Source organism: Chlorocebus sabaeus, chromosome 10 (assembly GCF_047675955.1).
Source record: "Chlorocebus sabaeus isolate Y175 chromosome 10, mChlSab1.0.hap1, whole genome shotgun sequence".
Lineage (NCBI taxonomy): Eukaryota > Metazoa > Chordata > Mammalia > Primates > Cercopithecidae > Chlorocebus > Chlorocebus sabaeus.
The window spans coordinates 56,302,978-56,325,465 of NC_132913.1; the positions used below are offsets into that span (position 1 = coordinate 56,302,978).

The 22,488-nt window shown below is 36.4% G+C and overlaps 1 protein-coding gene across 1 annotated transcript in view; it reads right to left on the bottom strand.

The window, feature by feature from the left end:
* The window catches only part of ABCB11 (ATP binding cassette subfamily B member 11), a 100,126-nt gene that overhangs the window by 70,489 nt on the left and 7,149 nt on the right, over positions 1 to 22,488 (bottom strand). Inside the window, exons 5-8 of the mRNA XM_073019793.1 lie at positions 6,630 to 6,717; positions 5,352 to 5,485; positions 3,735 to 3,906; positions 813 to 937 (exon numbers count right to left, since the gene is read on the bottom strand). Of these exons, the coding sequence (XP_072875894.1) occupies positions 813 to 937; positions 3,735 to 3,906; positions 5,352 to 5,485; positions 6,630 to 6,717 (519 nt within the window). The remainder of the gene's footprint in view (positions 1 to 812; positions 938 to 3,734; positions 3,907 to 5,351; positions 5,486 to 6,629; positions 6,718 to 22,488) is intronic.

The following is a 22,488-nucleotide window of genomic DNA, read 5'->3' on the forward strand; positions in this document are numbered from 1 at the left end:
CATGTGCTATTCAATTTGGTTTACTAGTATTTTTGTTGAGCATTTTCACATCCATGTTTATCATGGATATTGGCCTTTGATTGTCTTGCAGTATCCTTTTCTGGCTTTGGTATCAAGGTAATATTGGCCTTGTAAAATGAGTGTGAAGTATTCCCCCCTCTTAAATTTTGTGGAAGAATTTGAGGAGGACTGGTACTAGGTTTTCTTTAAATGTCTGGTAAAATTCAGCAGTGAAGCTATCAGGTTCTGGGCTTTTCTTTCATGGAAGACTTTTTATTACTGATTGAATCTCCTTACTCATTATTGGTATGTTCAGATTTATTTCTCTTTATTTTTCCATGATTCAACCTTGGTAGTTTGTATTTTTCTAGGAATGTATCCATTTCTTCTAGGTCATCCAATTTGTTGGCATTTGTTTTTAGTAGTCTCTTATGATCCTTTGTACTTCTGTGTTATCAGTTGCAATGTCTCATGTAGGCTTTTCTTTAATGACAGCAAACAGCATTGTAGACTGATATGAGGTATAATATGTGTACATAAATACCATCAGAGTTTGAAATAAATATCTACTCTAAGTTGGCTTTCTAAAAAATTGCCAACTGCATCATCTTTAAAAACATACTGCTAAAGGCTTGGGACTTCTTATAGTGCTTTGACCAACCTAAATTATTCTGCTTAGCTCCCTTTTGAACAAGTACTTCCTCTGGAGGCCGTAGACCAAGGTTGGTCTGCCACTTTGCACAGACTGAGAGATTCAGGGTACTACACTGATTGATGAAATTAGGGAAACAATAAGATCCCAATTAACCAACCTTTCAACCTCTCTTTTCTCACCACCAAAAGCAGCCACTGTTCTCATTGATGAAATGACTTCATCAGCCACCACCCCTGCTTTGGCATAGGCCTTCAGTTCATAGTCCGTAAACTTGGACACACTCTAAAAATCAAAAAGAAGGAAAGAAAATGTGAAGTCCAAGAAATTAGGTAAGTCAGTCTGTCATTTAGATTCATTTAGCATGTGACATGGTTTAATACAATATCAGGTTTTCGCTGTAACATCACTGACAGGAGGAAGAAATCTGGTCCAGATTTGGTCTATGGTAAGCTTCATCCAGGGTTGTTAGTTGATATATCAAAATGACCCTACTAAAAGTAAGAACCTCCTCACAGAATAAATTCCAAATAGGACATTCTGTGAGACTAAAGTGTTTCTGTCATTATACTAAAAAAGTGTTAAGTTAGACCATGTCATAGTTCATTGCTATTAGCCAATGGCCATTGCATAATTTAGAGACAAACACCAGAGACACATGCAGATATCATGACTGGGTATAATATATGGCATATAACATATAGAGTATAGGCATGATGTTGAGAGATGATTCCAGATGATTCCAGAAAAGAAAGTTCATTTTCACTCAGTTGGAGACGCTCAACTATGTAGTTTTCATTTTTATAAAAGGAAATGAAAAGACATCTGTACTTAACAGTAGACACATTACTTTTTCTAAAATTGACTTGGATTGAGTCCTAGTCAAAACGAACCCCCAAAGAAACCCCTGGCACAGATAAATAAATAAGAAGAGGAAAAAACACATACTGCAGAAGATCAACTAGTTCAGAAATATAAAAAAATATATAACACCCAGATTAAGGGAGTTTATCTTCCAGTAGTTTTTCCAAACTTTTAGCAGCAAAACTCATCAAAATCTTAGATGGAATTCTAAGATGTAAGTTAAGTAAGTATTCATAGTAGTTTTAAAAAACAATATATTTATTTCATCAGTGTACATTTGATAAAACATGTGAATTAAAAATGTAACAGTAAGGAAAGTGAGGCTTTTTTTTTTTTTTTTTTAAGAGCCAGGTTCTTGTTCTGTTGCCCAGGCTGGAGTGCAGCAGCACGATTCTAGCTCACTGCAGCCTCAAACTCCTGGACTCAAGCATTTCACTGGCCTCAGCCTCCTGTGTATCTGAGACTATAGGCACATGCCACCTTGCCTGGCTATTTAAAGTTTTTTTTTTTTTTTTTTTTGTAGATATGGGGTCTCACTGTGTTACCAAGACTTGAGGCTGTTTTTATTAACATTAAAGTTTACATTTGAGCCTAGTGAAGTTGCTCATATAGTTTGCTTTATAGTTGCTTGTAGAAGTTTGTTGTATAAGAACAAGCATACACAGACTTGAAAGCAAGACAAGACATGTGCAGACCTACAACATTCCAAATCAGTGACATGTTTATGAGAAGCTGGAAATGGGTACTGAGATGACTAGAGAAGCTAAGCCTTAGATCTGTTTAAAACCAAGTGAACTGGGCTATGTTTTAACATCCAACATGTTGAAATGTGGCCTATGATCCATGTGAGTGTGTATATTACTTTATCACAGGTTTGAAGAAAGAGATTAGTCTATTTGGAAAAAAAATGAACAAAATGTTTGCAAAACCCCTGAAGCTCTTCTGTGGAAGTTGAGGGTTCCCTGGAGTGTAACTGGAAAGTGGTTAGTAGGAAAGACTGCTTAAAGCTTGAATGATATAGTGGATTGAAAAACATATACATCTGTCTTTAGCAATTGATTCTGTGCCTGACACTGCTTAAATGCATATCGTGGATTATTCCCTGAATCATCATAATGTTTTTGGGAGGTATTATCCCTATTTTAAAGACAAAGAAACTGAAGTTTTCATGGGTTAAATGGATTTTTCCTGAGTCACACAACCTGTTGGTGGTAGAGCCAAGTGATGACCTAGTGAAATGGAGTGAGCTCTTTGCTATTGTCACTTTAAACCATTTTCTATATTATCTGGGAAATGTCTGAGTAATTTAGTCAGTGGACTGTGAGAATATTTTGCTATTGAGCAATAGGAAATTGGTACCTATTGCTCAATGATGTGTGAGTACGTATGTGGTTTTTCAGTTAAATTCTATTCTCATTTATAGCAAATTTTTAGTATGCCTGATCCCATAATGTGCTGTCTAATGTGGCTGATCTAATAATAATTTCTCAGTCCTTGGGAATGTTTTTAGCTGATGTGACCCAAAATTCCTATTCCTATATGTTGTCCAGGCCTCAATACCTGGGGAACCAAGACAGTGACTGGGATAACTCTTGGAATGGGTCAAATCACTTCTCTCTGAAAGAGGTTATCTGAAAGATAAGATGAAATGGATAAGATGAAATGGAGAACACAGTTATGATTGCAGAAATCCTTCTTATGTGCTTGTTAATGCTCTGAGTCTGTTGTGCCATTTCAGGGAAGTGCCTGAGCTTGGCAGGACATGGGGAACAATAGGCATATTGGAGAGTGAGTGGGGTTTGGAGTCAGAACCCCTTAGACTTGAATCCTGCTCTGCCAGCGGTGCAGTCCCAGACAAATCCCCTTACCTCTTTGAGCCTAGTTTCTTATATTTAAAATGATGCTAGTGCTCACTTTCTAAGATTGTTGTAAGGATTAGAGATAATGACTATTAAGCTCCTAATAGTGCCTGGAGAAACAGTGAATGCTCAATAAATGTACTTGCTGTTAATAAAACAATATTTACCTTATTAAAACATCATTAATCCCTATTTGATGAAATGTCATTTGACGTTGGGGAGTAATCTAACAAACTACATGAAAATAGTGATAATTATGTTGCTAACTATACTCAGGAAAATGGACTCAAGCTTCACATTTTTGGTTGTTTATGAGGGCAAATGTCTTCCCATGGAGAGATGCAAAAAGACATTCTTACCAGACCAATGGTGGCTGCTCCAATCCCAATGAGAGGGCTGACAGAAATAATAACCAAGGTCAATTTCCAACCACTGAAAAATCCCAACAGGAACCCACAGATGGTCGAGGTCATGCGCTGAATGAAAAGGGCCATTTGGTCAGCTATGGCATCATTGATTTTATTAATATCACTAGAAACCAGAAAGATTTTGGTCATTAAAACTGAATTTGATCATTCAAATGTCTTACTGAAAGTCTCAGTCTTTCTCTTTTAAACATTCCCATCTCTCCATCCCCATCACCCTTGGGTAGCATTAACAGCCTCTCAAATCTTGGAAAATTTGCTGCACCTTGGGATGTTATCAAGCCTCTTTCCTCATTGCCAACCAACTTTGTCCTTAATCTAGGTCTCACAACGGGTACCAATTGTTGATAAAGGCTTTTGGCAACCATCTTATTTGTCTTTTTCTTTTACATGGCTAATATCCTTGCTCTGTCTTGAAAAGCCTTTCTTCATGTGTGCTGAATCCTTTCAGCCTCAAGGTTCTAGTCACATACCTCCTCGTTCATCAATCTTGTGTAATCCCCCAAGAAGTTACACCTTTCTCCCTGTGTTCCCATAACGCTGTAATTAATGCCTGTGCATGTGTATGTGTGTGGAATTATTGCATTCTGCTTAGAGGCAGTATAGAGTAGCAGTGAAGAGTACAGATTCTGGAGCCAGACTAAGAATTTGAATACAAACTCTTGTTGGGCAAGTTACTTAACCTTTTCTGTGGCTCAATTTTCTTGTCTGTAAAATGAGAACAATAATAGAACCTACCTCAGTGGGTAGTAATGAGGATTGAAGTAGTGAATGTATGTAAAGCCTATAGAACAGCACCTATCATATAATAAACCAGATATGCTAGTTCTGATTATTTGCTTGCACTTCTTATTTCCCCTACTAGACTGTAAGTGCCTTAAGAGCACAAGTACAAGGTAATTGCTACAGAATATTGATTGAATATAATTATATTAAATTCATATTCCTGAGAACATTTCCTTAACCTCTTGTCCAGATGGAGTGAATAGAGCTTGGAACTAAATAGCAAGAAAGAACCTAAGACATCACCCAGATATGAGGCCATTGTTTCCGGCGAGGTTAGATAACTGTTCAAGGTCACAGTAAGGAGCAGAGTAAGTGCTGGAAGCTTGGGGTCCTGACTTTCAGTATGCATTATCTACACTGTAGAGTGACTGTCTTTCAGGGGACCTCAAAATTCAGTTCAGCAGGGTTCAACCAATTCTAATTCCTCTCATTTAGAATTCCTGGGTGGCTGTTAATGACCTAAACCAGGTGTAAACTGGATTTAAATTCAGTTACACCTGGACAGCTAAATAACCTTTTTAACTGTCTTCTATAATACTTCATTTCTAATATTTTAATTGAGGTCTACACACCAAATTGCAGTACCTTGGCTTTCAATTTTTAATGTCCATACTTGACAGTGAAAAAGTTATGCCACCTAGGAAAGCCCAATTTAAGAGATGAAACAGGAAAACTGAAAATACTTTTATATTGTTATTTAATTTAGAAAGAAGAGTTTTATTATCCAAAATCACACACTAACATACTGTTTTACCAGCTACTTACTCAGAGAATCTTGTATTCAGCTCCCCCACTGAATTGCAGTCAAACCATCCTATTTCCATTCTCATTATTCTCCTAAAGTAAAATTTTCTCATTTTCTGTGTCTGACGAGCTGCGGCAATGACCCAAAAGCATATCTGGAAATGGACAAAGGAATGTTTAGCATTACAGTGTCTGAAATTTTGTTAATTTCTTCTTTTTTTCGGAAGAAAGTACTTTCAATACAACAGTTGAGAAAAGGGGGAAAATAATTCAGAAAATGCCTCTTCTTGGGAACTAAGGTGTGAGCTCTGTCATCTGCCTGCTAAAAGTGGAGGTAAACAGAACTTTGGGCCGGGTAGCCTGAGATTTGGGTTTGAATCCAGCTCTGACCCTTAAGCAGGTCCATGTCTTCTGGACTTTACCCTACAGAGCTTCACTTTCCTCATGTGTAAAAGAAGGCTCATAGAACCAAAAATAAGGCATTATTGTTCTTAAATAACTTTTTTTTCATGCTATTTTTGAGTGAATTTCCCTCCTGAAAGACCTGCCTGGAAGCATTCATGCATAGTTTTCAGGCAATAATTTTCAAGAAATGTAAGACAAAAATTATGACATCAGCATAAATCTAATCTGCTGATAGATTTTCCCAAACTATTAAAAAAAAGCCTGTTATTAAAATTCCCAATGCCTAAATGGGAAAAATTGATTCATTTCTCTTTACAAACACCGCTGCCTGGAATTCTTGAATGAATGGGAAGGAATTCATTATTTTTCTACAAAAGAAAGCAAAAGATAAAATATTTTTCTTTCTTAACAAGGGTTAAGTACCTCCAAGCCCTTCCATCACTTAAATCTAAAATATGCTCTAGATTCAGCTTTTCAGAATTTGGGTTGGAATGCAGTTCGGTGAGACTTTAGCAATGCGAGAAAAAGAAAGTAAATTTTGTTTTCCTCTATCTCTCCCTCCCCTACTTTCTTCAAGCTACTCAACTGCCCCCTACAAACACACCTGCAAATGTCCATTTCTGGATATAGAAGAGAGGATGAAGTAGGGAAAGGCAGGGGACGACAGGACATTACAACTATGAGTCTATTATTCATTTCTCTGGACAACCACTTGCATCCTCCTAAGCTGTCCACCTGAGAGAAGAATCCCTACCCATTCTCTCATGTCCTCTGGAAATAGACTGTAGTTCTTAGGGCTTCTGATTAGCCTAAAGGGTGGCAACACGTTGCATCTCATTGTAATGTCTTTGAGGTCAGATATTGATCTATAAATTATATGGAGGAGCTACTAACTTGAATATATCCTGTGATAAGTACTGCAACAGCAATTCCAGCATAGTAACTGGCAAATTTGATCATTTCACTCTCAATGTTCAGCAACCTTTAAAAGAGGGAAAAGAATGTTCATACTTGCAAGTAGGATCAAGCTAAGAGAGATTACATTTGTGGATATAGAGGGATTTAAAAATATATATATATTTTAAAATATATATTATATACTTTAAATATATATTATATATAATATATAATAGATATACTGTATATAGTATATTTCTATTAAACATAAGTAAGACATTTTATCTATGCAAAATATAATAAATTCAACCAAATTTCTAAATAGTACCAATCACAGAAAATATGCATATCACCTTCATTTTTATAGGCAAAGATGCTGGGACCAGGAAATAATTAATTAGCAGTGGTTGGAAGCCAGGATGCCCTAAATGGCAGCCCAGGGCTTGGTCCACTTTAGTCTCTTTCATGCATACTCATTATGCAGTGATACAGCAATCACAGGTAAGAAAGATTTTCAAAAGCCAGATAGGCTGTCTGAAAAGAAACTGATAGAATGATGTGTGCTGTAAATCAGGAGGCTTACTGTTACCTCTTCTAGGAATGCAAGCCAGCTTTTCAACTTCTCTATCTCAGAGTGACACTGAAAAATGTGCCTGTTATCTTCCCATGGGAGAGAAAAGTGTTTTATTAGCCCTGTCTTTTTGCTGACTACAGCCTAAGCTTCATTCACCAGGACAATTTCTAAGGTTGAAACCAGACACTTGTGGGAAATAGCAAGAAGAAAAGTAGCAAAGAAAAATACTTCGGCATTTTTCCCAGCAGCACTACCATGTTGCTGCACAGGGCTTGGGATTGGCAGTGCCAGGGAGGCGAGGAAAAACATTCTGAAGTTGCTTTTAGGAATGAAGGCATTCCATAATTAGAAAATTAACATATTGGTTGATGACAGTTATGATCCTTAAGGACAAGTTACATGGTATAGAGTCTACTTTAGAAAATCAGAAAGCAGCCTGTTTAGCATGGGTTCTTCATCCCACATCCTTTCTGCTCTCTGTCAGGCCTTCATTTTGTGACTTGAGCTTGAATTTTTTTCTCTCTCTATTGAACTCAGATCAAGCATTGCAATATAATTCATTTAATACAGAATAAACTGCACTATTAGTCAATATCTTTATTGACTATATTTATATTGAGTACATTTATGCTTGTCTTGCTAGTAGATTGCAAGCTACTCAAGGTCAAGGGCTGGGCTTACACTGCTTGTTTACTCTTCCTGAAATCAATAAATGTTTCTGGGTTTTGCTCTGACTTTCAAAATACAGATTAGGAAGGGAAATAACTGTTATGGTCAACCCTTCTGACAACCTCAAAAGCAGCTAAGGTCTCTTGTGCTCACCACATTCCCAGTCTTTCATGATGACTAAGAAGAACGCTGAGATGAACAAGAACTAGAAAATCATAGACTTATCTATGAGTATCCACAATCAGAGGCTCCTATAAAAGCTAAATATCTCTGAATAGAAAGTATACTATACTATTATAAGTAAAAGCTTTCTAATGTATACATGAGTTAATTCTCTTCATTTTCAGTTTGTTTTGGGGTGTCTAAAACCAGAAAACTGTAAGTATTTGTCCAAACATTTTACTTAGAGAATAGTAGTTAACAGAGGCTGGGAAGAGCAGTGGAGGGGGACGGATGGGGAGAGGTTGGTCAACAGGTACAAAGTTACTGTTCAGGAATAAGTTCTGGTACTACATTGCATAGTAGGTGACTATAGTTAACAATAATACATTGACTATTTCAAGAGAGCTAGAAGAGAGGATTTTGAATGTTCCAACCACAATGGCATGATAAATGTCTTAGGTGATGGAAATGGTAATTATTTGATTTGATCATTACACATTGTATACATGCATCAAAACATCACACTGTATCCCATAAATATGTATAGTTGTGTGGCAATTAAAATGATAAATAATAAATAACTTTACTTAAATTTCCTGTGGTGTCTTTATTCTATAAGCACTTTAAGCAGAAGTGATGAAGTGACTGTTATTAAAAATGCCAGTTTACAAACATATGTGGATTAAGGGTGTTGGGCACGGGCCCAGCTCTGGGATTTTCTGGTACAAAATTCAGGAGAATTCTATCACTGCTGGATGGTGCAGATAAAGATATTGCAGTTTATCACTCTTTTCAGCCCCGTCACTGAAATGAGTGGTTAACTCATTTTTATTTTATTCTGGGAAGAAGAGGTGATTAAGGCGTTAGAGAACTTGATAATATTTCTGGAACAACAGAACAAACCTATCGGAAAAACTGACAGGAAGGAAAAGAGCAGGCCTGGCTTTGCTCCCTTGACTACACACCAAGGTCTTTATTGTCTGAATGGTGGGAACACTTGTCATCATAAAACCCCAGGAAGGATTCTATAAAGTTTGCAGGTGATTTGGACCACAGAATGGCATTTTTTTTAACAGCAAAAACTGACATGAATCTACTTGAACGAATTAAGATTCCCCATTTGTTGAATACCAAAGACTCATTTGCTGAATAGCAAAGAAGGGAGAGAGATGACAATTAGAGGAAAAGATAAGAGATGTTTTACAAATTATTATGATATGAGGACTTATTTTGCCTTTTTTTTTCTTTTTACCTTGTTTTGGAAACTTTTTATCTCTTCTTTTGTTTTACCTTGTTTTGTCATTCAATTTACACATCAAGCTTACAGATTTACTAAAGCCATATCTTGCAAACATCTTGTAAAACCGTAGGACAATATCACACCCAAGATATTGACACTGACACAATCAAGATCAGGACATTCTCATCATCTCAAGGCTCCCTCATATTGTCCTTTTATACCTCCACATGCTTCTCTCCAATCCCCACATCCTCCTTAGCCCCAGCTACAACCAATCTGTTCTCCTTTGCTGTAATTTTGCCATTTCAAGAATGTTATATAAATGGAATCATACAGTGTAGAACCTTTTGGGGTTGGCTTTTTTCCACTCAGCATAATTCTTTCAAGTTTCATCATTAACAGTTCATTCCCATTTATTAAGGAGGGTTCCATATAATATAGATGTCTCACAGTTTGTTTAACCACTCATCCTTTGGAGGATATCTGGGCTGTTTCCAATTTTTATCTATTACAAATTAAGCAACTATAAACATTTGTGTATAGGTTTTTATGTGAGCATAAGTTTTCATTTCTCTGGAATAAATCCCCAAGAGTAGAAATGCTGGGTCATATGGTAGTTGAGTGTTTAGATTTTTTTTTAATTACCAAACTGTTTTCCAGGATAGCTATAACATGGTTTGAATGGCATGAGTGATTGTATGAGTGATCCAGTTCTTCCACATCCTCATCAACATTTAGGGCTATCACTATTTTTAATTTTAGCCATTCCGATAAGTCTATAGCAACAGCTCATTTTGATTTAATTTGCATTTCTCTATTGATGCTGTTTAACAGATTTCATGTGCTCATTTGCTGTCTTATATCCTTACTCGTGTCTTTTTCCCATCTTTGAACTGAACTTTGCTATTATTTTAACACTGAGTTTTGAGAACTCTTTTTTAAAATTTTTTAATTCCTACAACTTTTATTTTTTCACAATTTGAAAAAGATGCACTTTTTCTTTCTATTTTATATGGCATGCATAAAACAATGAGTAATGTTCATATAATGCCTTAGAGCAAGCTTCCCCACAGGTCCCAAGCCAACTAGGAAGGCCCAAAACAAATTTGTAAACTTTCTTTTTTTTAAAATTATACTTTAAGTTCTAGGGTACATGTGCACAATGTGCAGGTTTGTTACATATGTCTACATGTGCCATGTTGGTGTGCTGCACCCATTAACTCGTCATTTACATTAGGTATATCTCCCAATGCTATCCTTCCCCTGTCCTCTCACTCCACAACAGGTCCCGGTGTGTGATGTTCCCCTTCCTGTGTCCAGGTGATCTCATTGTTCAATTCCCACTTATGAGTGAGAACATGTGGTGTTTGGTTTTCTGTTCTTGTGATAGTTTCCTGAGAATGATGGTTTCCAGCTGCATCCATGTCCCTACAAAGGACACAAACTCATCCTTTTTTATGGCTGCACAGTATTCCATAGTGTATATGTGCCACATTTTCTTAATCCAGTCTGTCATTGATGGACATTTGGGTTGGTTCCAAGTCTTTGCTATTGTGAATAGTGCCGCAATAAACATATGTGTGCATGTGTCTTTATAGCAGCATGATATATCCCAGTAATGGGATGGCTGGGTCAAATGGTATTTCTAGTTCTAAATCCTTGAGGAATTGCCACACTGTCTTCCACAATGGTTGAACTAGTTTACAGTCCCACTAACAGTGTAAAAGTGTTCCTATTTCTCCACATCCTCTCTAGCACCTGTTGTTTCCTGACTTTTTAATGATTGCCATTCTAACTGATGTGAGATGGTATCTCATTGTGGTTTTGATTTGCATTTCTCTGATGGCCAGTGATGATGAGCATTTTTTCATGTGCCTGCTGGTTGCATAAGAGAATTCTTTAAATATTCTGGATCCCAGTCCTTTTCTGGATACATAAGTTGCAAATATGTTCTCCCAGTCAGTAGCTTGTCTTTTCTTTCTCTTAGCAGGATCTTTTACAAAGTTTTTAATTTTATTGAAGTCCAATTTATCACATTTTCCCTTTATGAATTGTGCTTTTGGTGTAATTTACATGCTCTGTCCAACCCTAGAACAAGAAAATGGTCTTTTCCATATTTTTCTAAAAGTTTAGTTTTATTTGTTACATATAAGCCCATGATTCATTTGAGCTAACTTTTGTGTAATTTCATTTTTTTTTTTTTTTTTGCCTATGGATGTCCAATTGCTCCACAAACATTTGATTAAAAGCTTATCTTTCCCCCACTGAATTGTTTTTCCACTTTTGTCAAAAATCAATTGGACATATTTGTGTGGGTCTATTTCTGAGTTCTCCATTGTGTTCCATTGATCTATATATCTAACCCCTGTCAATGCCACACAGCCTTGACTGCATTAGCTATATAATATGTCTCGAAATTGGGTAGATTGATTCTTCTCACTTTATTATTCTTTTTCAAATTTGTTTTAGCTATTCCAGTTTTTTTTTTACATTTTCATAAACATTTTAGGGTAATCTTTTCTATATCTACAAAAAATCTTCCTTAGGTTTTGATGCATTAGGGCTTAAATATGTCATTTTATTTCTTGTTTTCTATTTGTTCTCTCTGTTATTTCTGTGTTTGTTTTCTCTTACCTTCTGATGGGCTGCTTGAGCATTTTCTTAGAATTCAATTTTGATTTATCTATAGTGTTTTTAAGGTCTCTCTTTGTAAAGCTTTTTTAGTGGTTGCTCTAGGAAATACATTATAGATACATCACTTTTCACAGTCTACTAATGTTGTCATTTTACCAATTTAAGTGAAATATATAAAGATTACCTCCCATTACATACCTCTACTCTCCTTTGTTAATAATATAAGTGTCTTAACTATTTCCAAATTAAACACACATCAGACAGTGTCATAATAGGATCATATCAGTGTTAGAGTTTCTACCATAAAACATAATTTAGAAAGCTCAAGAGAAGGAAGGTCTATTGCAGGTATTCATAGTTTTGTTACTACGCACTTCCTTCCTGATGTCTAGGACTTCTTTTATTTTTTCCTTTCTACTTAAAGAACTTTTCTTAGCCATTTTTTTGGGGTAAGTCAGCTGGCAACAAATTCTCTTGATTTATGTCATCTGAAAATGTCTTGGTTTCCCCTTCCATGAGGGTAGTGGTAATGTTTTGACTCTGTCACCCCAATCCCAGCAGGTAAGAGGAGAGGTGCCTTATTATAGTGGGGATGATTCAGGCCTCCCACATATTCTCCATGGACAATGTGGGGGTAGGTGATGGGGTGGCACAAGAGGGGCTCATTACCACCTAGCAAGTGTGGAAAAGTCTATGCTCCCAACTCAACATTTGCTGGCATGGGTAAGAGTGAGGCCACCATTTTCTTCTGTGGTGTTTGGCTGGAGTAGAGCAATTATTGCTTAAAAGTTTTCTACTAGGCTTTCTCTTTCTGACCCACTATCTAGAAAAAGCAGGATTTTGTTGGGTCTTTTTGGTCTGCACTCACTGGGGTTTCCTGTTTGCCAGCTTTTCCAACACTCAATCTAGTACACATTAGGCATAAGATACCCAGGGAATTAATCAACATGTTATTACTTGGTTCCTGAGGCTCTAGCCAGTTGACCTTTTTTCCTCCACTTTTCAGGATGTTATGTTTGTTTTATATGTAATGGATTAAACAATACAATCAAAAGACAGGGATTGTCAGATTGCATAAAAAAAAAAGATCCAACTATGTGCTGTCTACAGGAGACACACTTTAGATCCAAAGATACAAACAGGTTGAAACAAAAAGATAGAAAGAAAAATCATTTCAAAAAGTAACCATAAGAAACCAAGAGTGGCTATACTAATACCAGACAAAATAGACTTTAAAAACTTGTTACTAGAGATACAAATCATTTTATAAAGATAAAAGGGTCAATCCATCATGAAAGATAACAATTATGAAGATATATGTACCGGAAAAAGAGCCCCCAAAACACGTGAAGCAAAGTCTGACAGATTTGAAGGGAGACACAGATATTTCAGCAATAATAGTCAGAAATTTCAATTACACACTTTCAATATTGGAGAGAACAAATAGGCAGAATATCAAGAGGAATAGAAGACTTGAAATCAGTATAAACCAACTAGACCCAACAGAGATCTTTGGAATACTCCATCCAGTAGCACCAGAATACACATTCCTCTCAAGTGCATGTGAAACATTTTCCAAGGCAGACACATGCTAGGTCATAAAATAAACTTCAATAAGTTTAAAAGAATTAAAATCATATAAAATATATTCTCTGGCTATGATGGAGTGAAACTTGAAATTAATAATGAAAATACTTGGGAATTTCACAAACATATGGAACCAAAATAATACACTCAGAAATAACCAATGGGTCAAAAAAATCACAAGAGAAACTACAAAATACTTTCAGATAAATTAAAATGAAAACGCAACATTAAAATACTTACGGGATGCAGCTAAAGCAATTCTTAGAAGGAAATTTGTAGTTTTAATGGTATGTGTTTAACAGAATCTTAAATCAATAACTCAACATCTCACTTTAAGACACTGGAGATAAAAGGACAAACTAAGACTAAAATAAGCAGAAGGAAAGAAATAGTAAAGATTAGAGTGGAAATAAATGAAGTAGAGATTAGAAAAACAATAGAGAAAATACAGAACAACAGAAAAACAATAGAGAAAATAAAAAGGACCAAATCTGGTTCTTCAAAAAGATAAACAAAAACAACAAATCTTTAGCTAGACTGACCAAAAAGAGAGCAGACTCAAATAACTAAAATCAGAAATGAAAAGAAACATCGCTATTGACCTTACAGTAATAAAAAAATAAACAAATACTTTGGACATTTTTATGCCCATCTATTAGATAACTGAGACGAAATGGACAAATTTCTAAAAAGTACAAACTACTGAAACCAACTAAAAAAAAGAAATAGGAAAAAAATGGGCAAAAGACCTAAATAGAGATTTCTCAAAACAAGACATACAAATGGCCAACAGGTATTTTAAAAGATGCTAAACAACACTGATTATCAGGGAAATGCAAATCAAAACCATGAGATATCTCCTCACACCTATTAGAATGGCTATTATCAAAAAAGAAGGACAATATCAAGTGCTGGCAAGAATGTGGAAAAAAGGGAACCCTTGTACACCGTTGGTGGGAATGTAAATTAGTACAACCATTATGCAGAAATGTATGTAGGTTCCTCAAAAAGTTAGAAATAGAACTGCTATATAACCTAGCAATCCTATACCGGGTATATATCCAAGGAAAATGAAACCAATATATCAAAAAGATATCTACACTCCCATGCACACTGCAGCATTATTCACAATAGCCACCTATGTGTCCATCAACAAATGAATGAAGAAAATGTGCTACATATAGACAATAGAATATTATTCAGCCTTTTTAAAAAATCCTGTCTTTTGCAACAGCACAGATGCACCTCGAGTATATCATGTTAAGTGAAGTAAGCCAGGCACAGAAAGACAAATACAATGTAATCTCACTTAAATGTGACATCTGAAAAATTTGAATTCATAGAAGTAGAGAGTAAAATGGTAGTTACCAAGGGCTAAAGGTGGGGAGATTGGGGAGATGGTTAAAAAATACAAAATTTCAATTAGGAGGAATAAGTTCAAGAAATCTACTGGGCTGACTATAGTTAGTAACAACGTTTTGTATGCTTGAAAATTACTGAAAGAGTAGATTTTTATTATTTTTTTGTTTTATAATGTATTTTTTATTATTTTAAAAAATTTTTAATTTTTATTTCAATAGGTTTTTTGGGAACAGGTGGTGTTAGGTTACATGAATAAGTTCTTTGGTGATGATTTCTGAGATTTTAGAATGATGCACCCATCATCCAAGCCGTGTACACTGCACCCAATGTGTAGTCTTTTATTCCTGTCCACCCACCCTTTCCTCCAAGTCCCCAAAGTCCAGTGTATCATTCTCATGCCCTTGTGTCCTCACAGCTTAGCTCCTGCATATGAGTGAGAACATACACTGTTCAGTTTTCCATTTCTGAGTTACTTCACTTAGAATAATAGTCTCGGCCAGGCACAGTGGCTCACACCAGTAATCCCAGCACTTTGGGAGGCCAAGGCTGGTGGATCACAAGGTCAGGAGATCGAGACCATCCTGGCTAACATGGTGAAACCCTGTCTCTACTAAAAATACAAAAAATTAGCTGGGCGTGGTGGCATGTGCCTGTAGTCCCAGCTACTCGGGAGGCTGAGGCAGGAGGATGGCATGAATCTGGGAGGCAGAGCTTGCAGTGAGCCGAAATTGTGCCACTGAGTTCCAGCCTGGGCAACAGAGCAAGACTCTATCTCAAAAAAAAGAATAATAGTTTCCAATTCCATCCAGGCTGCTGTGAATGCCATTATTGCATTCCTTTTTATGGCTGAGTAGTATTCCATGGTGTGTGTGTATATATATGTGTGTGTATGTGTGTGTGTGAGTGTGTATATATATATAAAACATTTTCCTTATCCATTCGTTGATTGATGGGCATTTGGTTGTACTAGTTTACATTCCCAGCAATGGTGTAAAAGTGTTCCTTTTTCACCACATCCATGCCAACATCTATTCTTTTTTGATTTTTTGATTGTAGCCATTGTTACAGGAGTGAGATGATAACACATTGTGGTTTTGATTTGCATTTCCCTGATTTGCTTGGTAGTGGCAAATTCCCTCAGCATTTGTTTGTCTGGAAAAGACTATATCTTTCCTTCATTTATGAAGTTAAGTTTCACTGGATACAAAATTCTTGGCTGATAACTATTTTGTTTAATGAGGCTAAAAATAGGACCCCAATCCCTTCTAGCTTTTAGGGTTTCTGCAGAGAAATCTGTTGTTATTCTGATAGGTTTTCCTTTATAGGTTACCTGGTACTTTTGCCTCACAGCTCTTAAGATTCTTTCCTTCATCTTAACTTTAGATACTCTGATTACTACATGCCTAGGCGATGATCTTTTTGCAGTGAATTTCCCAGGTGTTCTTAGAGCTTCTTATATTTGGATGTCTACATCTCTAGACAAGAGATCTTCCTCCAGCAAGGCCAGGGAAGTTTTCCTTGATTATTCCTTCAGATATATTTTCCAAACTTTTAGATTTCTCTTCTTCCTCGACAACACCAATTATTCTTAGGTTTGGTCATTTAACACAGTCCCAAACTTCTTGGAAGCTTTGTTCATTGTTTAAATTCTTTTTTCTTTGTCTTTGATAGATTGAGATAATTTGAAACCTGTGTCTTCGAACTCTGAAGTTCTTTCTTCTGTTTATTCGATTCTATTGCTGAGACTTTCCAGTACATTTTGCATTTCTCTAAGTGTGTCCTTGACTTCCAGAAGTTGTGGTTGTTTTTTATTTATGCTATCTATTTAACTGGAGAATTTTCCTTTCATATCCTGTATCATGTTTTTTATTTCCTTCAGTTGGACTTAACTTTTCTCTGATGCCTCCTTGGTTAGCTTAATAATCAACCTTCTAAATTCTTTTTTTGGCAATTCAGAGATTTCATCTTGGTTTAGATCCATTGCTGATGAGCTGGTATGATCTTTTGGGGGTGTTACAGAACCTTGTTTTGTCATATTACCAAAATTGCTTTTCTGGTTCTTTCTCATTTGGGTAGACTATGTCAGAGGGAAGATCTGGGATTCATAGGCTCTGTTCAGATTCCTTTGTCTCATGGTGTGCTCCCTTGATGTGGTGTTCTTTCCCTTCCCCTATGAATGGGGCTTCCAGTGAGCCAAACTATAGTGATTGTTTCTGCTCTTCTGGGTCTAGTCACCCAGCAGAGTTACCAGGCTCTGGGCTGGTACTGGCGAGTGTCTGGAAAGAGTCCTGTGATGTGATCTGTCTTCAGTTCTTGGAGCTGTGGATACCAGCACCTGCTCCTGGTGGAGGCAGCAGGGGAGTGAAGTGGGCTCTGTGAGGGTCCTCTGTTGTGTTTTTGTTTAGTGCGTTGGTTTTGTGTTGGTGGCCTCTAGCTAGGAAGTGGCACTTTCAAGAGTGCATCAGCTATAGTCCTATAGGGAGAATGCAAACTTGCCCTCAGGACACCTGGTTAAGTGTTCAGGTTTCCCAAGCAGTGGGCAGGGCCACAGAGTTCCCAAGAGAATTGGGCCTTTGTCTTTGGCTACCAGGGCAGGTAGAGAAAGACCACTAGGTAGGGGCAGGGATAGGCGTGTGTGACCTCAGCCCCTCCTTGGGCGGGGCTTGCTGCCGCTGCTGTGGGGGATGGGGGTGTGGTTCCCAGTTCAATGGAGTTATGTTCCCAGGAGGATTATGGCTGCCTCTGCTAAGTCATACAGGTCACCAGGGAAGTGGGGGAAAGCTGGCAGTCACAGGCCTTACCCTGCTCCCACTCAGCCCCACAGTACTAGAGGCTAGCTAGTCTCATGCCCACCATGCCCCCAACAACAGCACTGAATCTATTTCCAGGCAACCAGTGACCAGGGCTGAAAATTTGCCCCAGACCACAAGCCTCCCCATTGAGAAAGCAAGCAGACTCACAGTTTTTTTGGCATCCCAGGAAGCCTGAACTCAAGAGTAGATTTTTAGTGTCCTTACAACAAAAAAAGATAAGTGTGTGAGGTAGTGAATATGTTAATTAGCTCAATTTAGCCACTCCACAATGTATACGTATTTCAAAACATCATGCGGCACACCATAAATATATATAATTTTTATTTGCCAAATTAAAAAAAAATGTTTTAAAGAAATAGAAAATCTGAGTGGACCTATAACAACTAAAGAGATTGAACGAGCAATCAAAAACTTTCAACAACAAAAAGTCTGAGATGAAACGACTTCACTGAAGAATTCTACAAAACATTTAAAGAACTAATACCAATTCTTCACAAACTCTTCAAAAAATAGAATGGAAGGGAACACTGCCAAACTATCAGGCCAGAATTATCTGATACCAAAAGCAGACAAAGACATTATAAGAAAAGAAAACTCTTATATATTATATATTTTATTAATATAGACACAAAAATCTTCACTAAATACAAACAAGTTGAATCCTGCAGCACAGTAAAATGATTACTCATTATTACCTGGTGGGATTTATTCAAGGAGTGCAAAGGTAATTCAACATATGAAAATACATTGATGTAATATACCATATCAGTATTATAATGGGCAAAACTGCATGATCATCTTAATAGATGTAGATGAAGCACATGACTAAATTCATGACTTAATGGTTAGAATGTTCTACAAACTAGGATTAGAAGGGAACTTCCTCAGCATAATAAAGGACGCTTATGAAAAAGTCATAGCTAATGTCATACTTAATGGTGAAAGACCAAACGCTTTCCCCCTAAGATAGGAATAAGACAGGGATGTGTTCTCTCACCACTTCTACTCAACATTGTACTGGAGGTTTGGGCCAAAATAATTAGGCAATAAAATAAAATTAAAAAGGCAGCTAGATTGGAAAGGAAAATGTATAGTTACTTCTATTTGCAGATGATATGGTCTTGTATAAAAAATCCTAAAAAGCCCACTAAAACCTATTGAACTCATAAGTAGTTCAGCTAGGTTTAGGATAAAAGATCAATATACACACAAAAATATTGTATTTTGCTATAGTAGCAATGGACAAACTGAAAATAAAATTAAGAAAAAAATTCCATTTATGATAACATCAAAAATAATAAAATACCTAGCAATCAGTTTAACAAAAAATTGCAAAATATTCTGAAAACTATAAAACCTTGTTGAAATAAATTAAAACAGACTCAAATAAATGGATCATGAATCAGAAGACTTAATATTGTTAAGACGGCAATATTCCTTAAAATGATCTACAGATTCAATGTAATTCCTAGCATTCTAGCTGACTTCTTTGCAGAAGTTAAACAATTTATATGAAAATCCAAGAGACCCAGAATAGAGAATCCCTAGTAGCAGACTCACACTTCTTGATTTCAAAACTTACTATAAAGCTACAGTAATCAAAACAGTGTGTTACTGGCATATAGATGTGTAGGTCAATGGAATAGCATTGAGAGTTCACAAATAAACCCTCTTAATTACAGTAAATTGATTTTGATAAGGATTCCGAGATTATTCAATAGGGAAAAAATAGTTTTTCCAACAAATGGTGCTGGAACAACTGGCTATTCATGCAGATAGGAATCAATTTGGACCCCTAATTCACCCTAATTTACTCAAAGTAGATCATAGACTAACCATAAGAGTGTATGAGTTTATTCTCACGCTGCTATAAAGAAATACTTGTGACTGGGTAACTTATAAAGAAAAGAGGTTTAATTGGGTCACAATTCTGCAGGCTGTACAGGAAGCATTAGAGCATCTGCTCAGTTTCTGGCAAGGCCTTAGGAAACTTACACTTGTGGTGGAAGATGAAGGGGAAACTGGCACTTCGCATGTCAGAGCCATTAAAAGAAAACAAGTGTAATGTTCATGACCTTGGCTTTGGCAATGGTTTCTTAGATATGACACCAATTCAGAAGCAACAAAAGAACAAACTAGACATCACCAAAATTAAACACCTTAGTGTTTCAAAGATAATTATCAAGAAGTTAGAAAGACAACCCAAAGAATGAGAAAAATTGTTTGCAAATTGTATCTCTGATAAGGAACTTATATCTAGAATATATAAAGAATTCCTACAACTCAATAATCAATAGACATATATCCCAGTTTTAAAAGGGGCTGAATACATATTTTGTTATATTATTTATTTCCAAATAAAAGATCTGAATAGATATTTTTCCAAAGAAGATGTGCAAATGGCCAACAAGCACCTAAAAAGAAGCCAACATCACTAGTCCTCAGAGAAATGCAAATCAAAACCACAAAGAGATTCCACTTCGTGCTCCCTAGGATGGCTATTGTATTGGTTTCCTATGACTGCTGTAACAATTATCACAATTAAAATAAGAGAAATGGATCCCCTCACATGCCCAAAATCAGCTTCACTGGGTGGAAATCAAGGTGCTGACTAGGCTGTGTTCCCTCCTAAGGCTCTAAGGGAGAAATTTCTCCTTGCTTCTTCCAGCTCTTGACAGCTGCTGGCACTCCTCGGCTGTGGCAATGTCATTCCATTAATTTTTTCTGTAGTCACCTTGCCTCTACTCTTCTCTCTATAGGCAAATCCCCCTCTGCCTTCTTCTTAGCAACTGTCCCTTTTAAGAACACACATGACGGCATTTAGGGCCCACCTGGATAATCCAGGATAGTCTCCCCCATCTCGATATCCTTTACTGAATCACATCTGCATAGACCCTTTTCCCATACAAGGTAACATTCACAGATTCTAGGGATAAGGACCTGGATATCTTTGGGGGTCATTATTCTGTCTATGAGAGATATCATGGATACTAAATAACAAGTGCTGGTGAGGATGTGGAGAAATTAGAACCCTCATACACTGTTAGCAAAAATGTAAATGGTGCAGTCACTGTGGAAAATAGTCTGGCAGTTCCTAGAATAGTTAAACATAGAGTTATCATGTGATACAACAATTCCACTCTTAGGCACGTACCCAAGAGAAATGAAAACATGTTCACACAAAAATCTGTATACAAATGTTCATAGCAGAATTATTTGTAATAGCTCAAAAGTGGGAACAATCCAAATGTCCATCAACTGATGAACAGATACATAACATGTATTATATCATATAATTAAATATTATTTAGCAATAAAAAGAAAATATTGATTCATGCTACAAGTGGATGAACTGCAAAAAACATATGCTTAAGTTAAAGAAGCCAATCTCAAAGGATCACATATTATATGATATTATTAATATGACATGTCCAGAATAGGCAAATCTACAGTCAGAAAGCAGATTAGTGGTTGCCTAGGGATAGGGAGGAGGATGAGGTACTAGAAAGTGATGGCCGAGGGGCAAGGGGTTTCTTTTTTTAGTGATGAAAATGTTCTGAAATTGACTGTGGCAGTGAATGCACAACTCTGTAAATATAAATATACTAAAAAACATCTAATTGTACATTTCAAGTGGGTGAATTTTATGGTATGTGAATTGTATCTCAATAAAGCTGTTATAAAATTATATAGCCTAAACTGTCTAGCTTGAAAATAGTGCTTGCTTATACAAACCGAATAAACATTGCTAAGAATATAGACTGAAATCCAAGTGAAAGGACAGGCCTAGATTTCTGCATTGATTTATCTGTATGAGAGGGAGTGAAAACTTGAGCTCCCCAATGCCCACAGTAGTATTCAGCCTCCAAAGGGCCCCTAAAATTCTCATCTGTCAGCATTCACACTTGTTTAGACTCCTCCCAAACTATACCAGGGTTGGTTTCTGTGACTCATAGAATATGGCAGAAATTATGGTATGTCTCTTTCATAATTAAGTTACATGAGACTTTGTGGCTTCCATTTGAGTGTTTACACTTCAATTGGATAAACGAAAATAAAATGAAATTGCAATTGTGGTATTTTAACCTCCTATTCCTTCATCTGCTTTCATTTTTTAAATTTTATTATTTAACTGTTCTGATCAGAAATTCTGATAAGTTAATCAAGAGATGTGATGCTCTGTAATCCTTATCAGCGTAATTCACTGACAACCATCTGGAAGGCTTTAACTTAAAAATTCCATCCAATAGATTACAATTGACATGTGGAAACCAATATAATAAAAGAGTAAAACCAGCTCCTGTCACTACACATACATGCTTTTGTTGCTAAAATTATTGGGTTGTCTTGTATATTCCAAGACTAATATATCTATTGTAATAAAAGGAGAAACTGTACCTTTAATGATACACTTTTTCCACGAAAGAAACTTGCAAATAGTTTGGGTGACTTTGGAGGTATATAAACTACTTACAGGTAGGAAAATGTCCTCTCTTTTCTCCTCTGCCCCACCCAAGTCCATATTCACAGTGATCTTACCACGTAACAGCTAAACAAACATGTTATTCAGAAGTAAGACAAATAGTATTCTTGTCAATGATCATAATAACTCACAATGAAAGTATTTAACTCATCAAGGAGTTCCTAGTAAAGAAATGCCTAGAAAAGTATAGTCCATACAATTTCAGCTATCTGTATAAATTTTTTTTAAAAAAGAAAAGGACAAATGTCGATTCACATTTGGTATCATGTGAATTCAGCCAAAGCCAATGGACTTCGGAAAGCTTCAGTTTGTATTCTTTGCTGGCCTTTGGG